This window comes from Chelonia mydas, chromosome 24 (assembly GCF_015237465.2).
Source record: "Chelonia mydas isolate rCheMyd1 chromosome 24, rCheMyd1.pri.v2, whole genome shotgun sequence".
Classification (NCBI taxonomy): Eukaryota; Metazoa; Chordata; order Testudines; family Cheloniidae; genus Chelonia; species Chelonia mydas.
The window spans coordinates 16,658,656-16,667,443 of NC_051264.2; the positions used below are offsets into that span (position 1 = coordinate 16,658,656).

Consider the following 8,788-nt stretch of genomic DNA (forward strand, 5'->3'; position numbering starts at 1 on the left):
CGTCCCCCTGCTGGAGGGGCTGAGCCCTGGGGTGTGTGTGTGTGTCCGTCCTTCCTTCCGTCCCCCTGCTGGAGGGGCTGAGCCCTGGGGTGTGTGTGTGTGTGTGTGTGTCCGCTGCCCCGTGCAGGAGGGGATCAGCCCTGCTGCGTGCGTGTCACAGCCTCTCTTCCCCAGCCTTTCTAACTCCAGTTTGTGGTACTTTTCAGCTTTTCAGCCCCCCAGACAGTGTGCAGGGGTAGCAAGGGGTCATCTCTGGTGCCAGGCACTCCCAATCAGTGTGTGAAAGCACACACAGGTATCACAGCAATGCTCAGCAGGGACACACACACACACAGAGCAGGGCTCACCCCCTCAAGCAGGGGACAGCAAGGTCATACACACACACACACACACACACACACAAATACAAATATCATTGTTAGATGAGGAAACTGAGTCACAGAGAGGGGACAGAACCCAGGAGTTCTGCCCTCCCCCTCTAGCCCCCTGGCCTCGCCTCCCCTCCCCTTCCCGAATCAGAAATAGAACCCAGGGTCCTGGCCCAGAACACACAAGATTGTGGAGCAGGGAATAGGACACGGGTCCTTTCCACTCTAGGGGCGCCGGCTCTGGTCTGGCCCTAGGGCAGGGGACTGCCTGGCTCGGCGGGAGGGGGCTCGGAATGGTGCTGTGTTGATTCCAAGTGCACAGCAAACCCAGTGGAACTCCTTGCCACAGGACAGAGTAACTCACCTTCCTCCCACTGCCGGAGGTACTCAGCTGCCTGTCGCAGGAACTGCTGCTACACCCTGACTCGTGAGAGAGCGCAGGGTCCTTCTCACCTCATTGTAACACAGGAAGCCTCAAGCCACCGAGCCGCTTCTCCGCCCCATGGCCGTGCTGACAGCCCTGCACTAGGGTCCTCGAGGTATTGGCTCTGTCTGGGACTGCGCCTCCCACGGCTTGTTAGCATGGAGTCCTCTGTGCTCTGCAGACTGCCCTAATGGTTAGAGCAGGGTGTGGGGGGTAGCCAGGACTCCTGGGTTCTATCCCCAGCTCTGGGAGGGGTGTGGTGGGTTAGCGCAGGAAAATAGGAAGTCAGGACTCCTGGGTTCTAGCTCTTGCTCTGGGAGGAGAGTGGGCTGTAGTGGGTTAAAGCAGGGGGATGGGAAGTCAACCCTGGGTTCTAACCCCCGTTCTGGGAGGGAGGGAGTTCGAGCATCATAAAGTGGGAATTTCACATCTGATTGACTTGAAACAAGACAGAGAAATTCACTGTCTGTCACAGACGGCGCATAATTATATCCCTCTGCATTGAGTCCCACAGGTTAACCCCATTAATACTCTGTGGCAGGGAGTCCTGCAGATGCACAGAAATGTGGGGTCCAGTGGTACCCCCTGGGCAAATATCAACACCACCCGTCGCCCCTCAGAGGGAGCCGCCTGTCCAAAGGGACTAGAGCTTCGACGGGGCTCTCAAAGAGGCCCGCGCCCCAGAGACACGGTCACAGTGGCTGGCATGAGTGCGGCCGGGCTGGTGGCCTGGGGTTGGACGTGAGTGTGCAGAGAGCAAAGGGCTGTTGGATTCAGGGGGCCGCTTGCAACCAGGTGCTGCAGACGCTGAGCTCAGAACTGCCCAAGGCCTGGGAGCCCGACTTCTGTCACAGCAGATCTGCTAAGGGCGCTCCGGCCGCCGGGCCTGCAGAGAAACCTCTTCCTGTCAGAGCCGGCGAGCCCAAGTGCTCTGAAATCCACCCGCCCGCTCGGCTTGGCTTGAAATTGGCCGTCTCTGAGCAAGGCCCGGGGTGGGGTGAGCGGGGCAGGTTCAGAGGGTCGTGATCGGGGCCCTCAGTTAAAGCCGCATGAAAAGGAGCCGTTCTTAATTTTTTCACACCGCTCTGAAAACCAGTTGCAGACTCGCATTGACTTGGAAAGTGGCACCAAGCCGCAGGGGCTCTGCTGGAGTCTGCGGGGGTAAAGGGCGGTCGTTTGATTGGGGGCATCAGGAGATGCAGCCCCCTGAAGATGAGCTGCTGTTAATACTCACAAATTGCACTGACGCCCCCCATGCGGGGGGCAACTGCCTTGAAAACCAGCACTTAGCAACGGAGGCGGGAGTGATGCAAATTTGGGGTCCTTTGGTAGAGGGGTTCCTGCGATACAGGCCCCCCCACCACTCCCCTGCACATCCTGATTGAACATTTTCAGATGGTTATAATGTTCTCTGTGCAGAGCGAGGGGAAAAAGCAAAGAGGCCAAATTTCAGGAAATAACAAGCCCAGACAGACCCTGAGCTCAGCTACGCAACAGGACCGAGGCTGGTGCAGCCGTACTGCAAAAGTGAGTCTGCTCCTCAAGCTTTTCACACCTCTCTTTAATAGCAGTTCACACCTCTGCGAGTTACGGCTTCCGGAAATTGAGGGTGAGTAACACCCACGTTGAGCTCACACGTTGGGGCCTAGAGACACGGCCACTGCTATTTCGATCTCAACATGGAGATGTTTGAGTTCTCCTCCCTATTATCAGCTTTGACCTGGTGTTTTCAGCCACAATGGGGCTGAATTGGGACCACAGATGGCATGAAAGTCCTGTGACAATAACCGATTCTTTGGGTCTCTGGTTATTCCGGAAATTTGGGGGGGGGGGGCACTTATTTGGAGATGACCCCAAATGATTTTTTTGGCAAATGAAAAGGCGGGGGTGGGGGAGGGTTTCTTTCAGTCAGAACAAAATGGGTTTTTTTGTGAGCTTGGATTTTACACATTTTAAATAAAAATAAAATAAAATTGAAGCACATTTCAAGACAAAGCCATTTTGAAAAAGAAAATTAAAATGTTTCATATTGAAACATGTTTCAGATTTTTGGTGGTTGAGCGAAACAATTTGGCAAACTTGATACTAATTCACTAAATGTTTTGATGTTACTAAGTTTGCTCTAACTGCTAGAGATCACTGCCCTCCCAGAGCTGGGGATTGAACCAAGGAGTCCTTGCTCCTAGCCCCCGCACTCTACCCTGCTAGACCCTGCTCCCCTCCCAGAGGCAGGAGAAGAACCCGAGAGCTCTGACGTGAAGTCAACAGAGCGACACTGATTTACACTGGCTGAGGATCTGGCCTGTTCACTCCATGCCCTACTGCCTTACAGGCTTAATATTCCAAAATAATTGGTGATTATTTGTTATGTTTCTATTTTTGGAGGGTTTCCCAGATGACCACCATTAAAGAGGCCTGATCTTCCAGAAGAAGGAGCTGAACGCTTTGTGAACATCAGGCCTGTTGCAAGGTGTCTCAGGTCAGTATGTGCTTCCATGGACTTCACCCACAAAGCGGAGAATGTTCTCAATTCCAGAGATGCCGCCCTGAGGGGCCTTGTTTGTAAAAGGCTCTAGGTTCCATAATTTTTTAAAAAACCACAGTGACTTGGAACCCAGGAGGTTCGAGAACTAGCCACATATCTAGAATTCACGGCATCCTATTGTGTTTTCAAACATATAGGTGCTTGGAGCCCTTGAATACTAGACCATGTCACATCCGATTGCGTTTCAAGACATTGTCACACCTAGAACTGAAGAAGTTTAAGAACTCACCAAATACCTAGAACTCATGTGACACTACTGAGTGTGTATTTACTTACACACACACACACACACACACACACACACACACACATACATTATATATATAAAAATCCAATCATACCCCATGAGTTCTAGACATTTGAGTGGTTCTTGAACCTCTTGAGATCTAGGTCTGCCAAGTTTTTTAAAACCCAAACTGCTCCTCCTTGGTCTAGGATGTCATATATGAGCTTGGAAACTAGGATGTTCTAGACTACATAGGAGCTATTTGGGTTTTAAAATCTTGGCAAACCTAGAAACCAAAGGTTCAAGAACCATCCAAATATCTAGAACTCATAGGATCTTTGCTTTTGAAACATACAGGGGCCTGGAAAACATGATGTCTAAATCTAGCCCACATCAGACCAGATCACATTCAAAACACTGACAGAGCTGGGACCCAAGAGGTTAACTATCGGCCAGGACTCCTAGAATCCATGAGATCCTATTGAATATTGAATCAGCGAAAGGTGGTATCTGTCATGGTTGTCAGTCTTGTTTCATCTGAACAGTAAAATGCACGTCTAACTTCCCTACAGCCTCCACCCCGGGCTGGTGGCCTATGCAGGCCTGGCTTCCTCAGACAACCCCGTGGGCTCTAGGTGACAACTGGTGGAGCACCCCAACAGCATCTGCCTCACCTCTGGCTAGAATCAGAGATTCCAAGGCCAGATGGAGCATGGTGGTCCCCTACTCTGACTTCCTGCAGAACATCCCTGAATTAGTCCCTGATTGAACTAGAGCCAGACCTCTTTGAAAAGCACCCAATCCTGCCTTAAAAATTGCGGGAGATGGAGAAACCACCAGGAGGGGTCTTCTGAAGTCTTTATTGTCCTTTTCATCTGCTAGCCCTGAGCCTTGGCCAAGGTTTTCTAACTTGGCTAGAGCTGGCAGGTGGGATCTTCTTGGTTACTTGGACATTACCTCTTCACCACCCTGAAGTGCTCACGGGCAGGGGGTTTCTCTGGAGTCGCTCTTTGTTGTGCCAGCTTGTTTTCCTTACTGGCCACTCTTAAACTAATCCAGAGCCTCCACACACTAAATATCCCAGTGATTGGGTCACACAGTGGTTATAAAGTATTTCAGAGGCGCCACACAAGCCTTACAGAATCTATGTCGTTGAAGGAAAGCCTGGGAAAGGTTATTCCTTATTATATTTTATTTCAGGTAGTTCTCGGAGCCCCGGTCCTGGCCCAAGGCCCGGCTGTGCTAGGCGCTGTACAAACACAGAACAAAAAGACAGGTGGTGTCCCAGAGAGCCACAGTCTAAGGAAATGCAATGGACAGAGGCCTGGGCTCGGACGCAGGAGACCTGGGTTGTTCCCGGTTCGGCCACTGGCCAGACTAAAGGTTCTACTGGGTGACCTTGGCCAAGTCACTGCCCCACACCGTGCCTCAGTTTCTCCATTTGTAAAAACTGGAAGACTGCTACTGACCTCCTTGGTAAAGTTCTTTGAGATCTACTGATGACAAGCACTAGAGAAGAGCTAGAAATCTCTATTATAATACACGGACTCTTCTATAATATACTACATCTAATGGATTTTAAACCATTTGGAAATCTAGGACCATGATGAAACTTTTAGCAAGCAATCTGGAAGCTGTTGGATTCTATGTGGTTTGCAAACACTCCAGAATCCAGTGATGTCCCAGGCCCAGACAGGAATCTAGAACCCATGGACTTTGAGTACCAACCCACCGAGAGGCTTACAATAAATGAGATTCCAGAGCCTGCTAGTGATGCAGAATCAGTCAGGTGAGAGTCACTCAGGTGAGAACACACTGAGAGATCAAAACCAGACAAGATTCTGGAGCTGACTACTGGTTTGGTGCCATTGACAGCCCATTGAGTACAAAAAAATTGAGAGACCTAGAAAGTATGGGATTCTGGAGAGAGCAGGGAATCTAGAATTCAGGGACATTGCAGGGTTTATAAACAGTGAGGTACCTGGGACCCATCACGTTTTAGAAACATGAGGAATCTAGAAAGAAATGGGATACCAAATGTTCAACTCTCCCTAAACCTGGGCATCTTCAGGCCATCTCCTGTTTTGTGTTCTCAACTTCAGACCCTTGTCTTCCGCTATACTTGGGGGCACTGCTGCCGAGATCGTCAACAAAAGCCGCTTTGACCAGAGTGAGAAGAGACATCCTGAAGACCTGCCAGAACTTTTCCCCCACAAAGAGGTAGAGGACGGGGGTGAAGCAGGCATTGAAGCAGGACGTGAAGGTGTAAATGACCAAGAGGGTGCCTGTCACTGACTCTGGCACCTCCTTCTTGTAGAGATTCAAGCTCTGGTAGAGGTGGTAGGGGAGCCACCCGAGAAAGAAGGAAACCACCGCGGCCACCATGACTTTGAAGGGCTTCCCTGCCCACGCCAGCTTCTTCTCCTTCATCTTCAGCCCCACCCGGCTATAGCATCCCACGATGGTGCAGAAGGGCAGAAGGAAGCCTAGCAGGAACCGGACCATGAAGATGGCCAGGTGGACCCGTCTCCCCAGCTCCTGTGGCTCGGCTCCATTCCAGTCTCTGGAGAGGGCGTAATTGTTAACGCAGATGATTCTGCCCCCGGCCAACACCCGGGTCTCCCGGAAAGCCAGGTAGGGAGCGCTGAGACTGAAGGAGGCCAGCCACACGCCCACAACCAGCTTCCGAGCTCGGGGCACATTGCGGTGATGCCGGCACCAGATGGGGTGGTGAGAGAGGGTGTAGCGGTCCAGGCTGATGAGGGTGAGAAGGAAGACAGAGGTGAACATTCCCAGAGAGATGCAGGTGTTGAGGAATTTGCACATGACCGTGCCGAAGACCCAGTGGAAACCCAGGAGAACATAAACAATGAAGAAGGGGATCAGCAGGGTGAAGAGAAGGTAGCAGGAGACCAGGTGCAGGAACAAGAGCGTGGTCACCGTCATCCTCATCTTCAGCCCCAGCACCCACAGGTACAGCCCGTTCCCCACCACACCCACCAGGAAGGTGGTGAAGAGCAACACGGCCGCAGCCATGTGAGTGGCGCTCACAGCTGCTGGGGTCTGGCTGGAATTCACCCCTGTGGTTGGTGGGAGAGTCGTGTTGCCTTGGCCCATGGTGCCCTGGGGAGAGAGAGAAGATGGGTTAGAAGGGACGACAGAGGAGAGGAAAAGGGGGAGGGGAAGAGGAGGAAGGGAGAAATAAGAGGGGTTTAGGAAGGCACCATTGGAGAGGATATCTCTGGGTGTCCTCTGTTCCTCTAGAATATCCAGGCTAGATATTCTCAGCAACTGGGCTATAGCTGGTGAAACTCCTTGCTACAAGGTAGAACTATGGGCAGAGGGAAAAAGGGATAGTAGATGTGGGAGGAGTGGGGACGGAGACAGTTTAGCAGGTCAGATACACACCTGTGCTGATCTGGAGAACGGGCTGGCTCAGCGGGGTGGGGAATGGAGATGGGGCCTTCCCCACCAGGAGCTGCTGGTTCCGATCTGGCTCCAGGGCAGTGACTGGGTGGCTCAGGGAGGTGGGGGTCGGTTCTGTTGAGCTGGTGCCGGTGGCACTCAGAGCTACAAGGTGGAAAAAGCCACCCGTCCCCTACCCCGTCTCTTGTAGTGATCTGTCTGCCACGGGAATTGCTGCTTCACCCTGACTTGAGAGAGCACGTAGGGTCCTTCCTACTCTCATTGTAACACAGGAAGCCTCAAGCCACCGAGCTGCTGCTCTGTCCCCCAGCCGTGCTGCCAGCCCTGCAGCCGGGTCCTCTGGGCTATTGCCTCTGGCAGGGACTGCGCCCCTGACGGCCTTGTTAGCACGGTGTCCTCTGTGCTCTGCAGCCTGGCCGAATGGTTAGAGAAGGGCAGGCTGGGAGCCAGGACTCCTGGGTTCTACGCCCAGCTCTGGGAGTGGGGTGGGGGTCAGAACTCCTGGGTTGTGGGAGGAAAGGGGGGTCTTGTGGCTTAGAGCAGAGGCTCTCAGCCAGGGGTGGGTGTACGCAGAGGTCTGTCGGGGGTACATCAACTCACCTAGGTATTTGCCTAGTTTGACCACAAGCTACATAAAAAGCCCCAGCGTAGTCAGTACAAACTAACATTTCAGACCATGACTGGCTGAGACTGCTCTGTGTCCTATACACTGAAATGTAAGTCCAACATTTATAGTCCACTGAATTTATAATTATACGGGAAAAATGAGAAAATCAGCACTTGTTCAGTAATGGTCGCTGTGAGACGTCTGTATTTCTATGTCTGATTTCAGTCGTTTTTAAGCGAGGTGAAACTTGGGGGTAGACAAGACAAACCAGACTCCCGAAAGGGGTAGAGTAGTCTGGGAAGGTTGAGAAGCGCTGGCGTAGAGTTTTGTAAACGGGGAGCAACTCGTCTGACTAACATGAAAGAAGGGGGAAATGTTCCCCCATGTCACAGACCTCACCTACTACCTCTGTCTATTGAGTGCCCCATGTGGACCCCACTGATACCCAGTGGCAAGGAGTCTCCCAGGCTAACCTCACTCTCACTCAGTGGCAGTGAGTTTCATAGGCTAACCCCACTGATACCCAGTGGCAAGGAGTCTCCCAGGCTAACCTCACTCTCACTCAGTGGCAGTGAGTTTCATAGGCTAACCCCACTGATACCCAGTGGCAGGGAGTCCCACTAGTTTGCCTTTACAAGAGCAAATTTTGTGGCTTCTTGGGGGCCTTAGCAAGGAAATTCCCCTTTAGACCCAACACAGAGCCCTCTGCCCATTGTCTTGACTCACCTGGGGAGCGAGTGGTGGAAACACAGACCCAGCGCAGAGAGAGCCTCAGATGCTGTGTGTTTGGCCAGCAAAGCGTCCGTGTGTCTGTCCCCTGCACCCCGGAGACCTCCCCTGTGTGTTGAGTTCACTCCCCTTAACTCTGTGTCTTCTACATGCTCCACCCCCACCTGCTCTCTGAGATCCACAAGCTGCAAACCATGAACGGAAATGATCATTGGATACTGTCTTAGCAAATAAACCACCTAAGCAACAGCCACTGCTTTAAAATTAGCCCCTCTCCCTCCCAGAGCCTGGCCTAGAACCCAGGAGTCCTGGCTCCCAGCCCCCCAACTCCAATGCACTAGATGCTTGGCCAGAAGCTCATCTACTGAGGTGTTCCCCCGTGAAGAGGAAGGGGCTGTATTTTGCAGAAGTCCTTTCCTGAGAGGGGGCTGCACCATGACCCAGAGATAACCACCCAGCCCCG

The 8,788-nt window shown here is 52.4% G+C and overlaps 1 protein-coding gene across 2 annotated transcripts; it reads right to left on the reverse strand.

Moving 5' to 3' along the window:
• Positions 1 to 4,748: 4,748 nt before the first annotated feature.
• On the reverse strand, positions 4,749 to 8,450 carry LOC102938298 (probable G-protein coupled receptor 33). Of its 2 annotated transcripts, none has more exons than XM_037882949.2 (2): positions 8,323 to 8,450; positions 4,749 to 6,686 (listed from the first exon to the last, which is right to left on the reverse strand). In XM_037882949.2, the coding sequence occupies exon 2, from the start codon at positions 6,678 to 6,680 to the stop codon at positions 5,631 to 5,633; it is 1,050 nt and encodes a 349-aa protein (XP_037738877.1). In that variant the 5' UTR covers positions 6,681 to 6,686; positions 8,323 to 8,450; the 3' UTR covers positions 4,749 to 5,630. The 2 variants fall into 2 exon arrangements, with proteins under 2 accessions (XP_037738877.1, XP_037738878.1); XM_037882950.2 differs by lacking the exon at positions 8,323 to 8,450 and adding an exon at positions 6,972 to 7,204.
• Positions 8,451 to 8,788: the final 338 nt, after the last annotated feature.

Excerpts from the sequence above, each read along its gene's own strand:
- LOC102938298 (XM_037882949.2), bottom strand. The coding sequence starts at position 6,680 with ATGGGCCAAGGCAACACGACTCTCCCACCAACCACAGGGGTGAATTCC.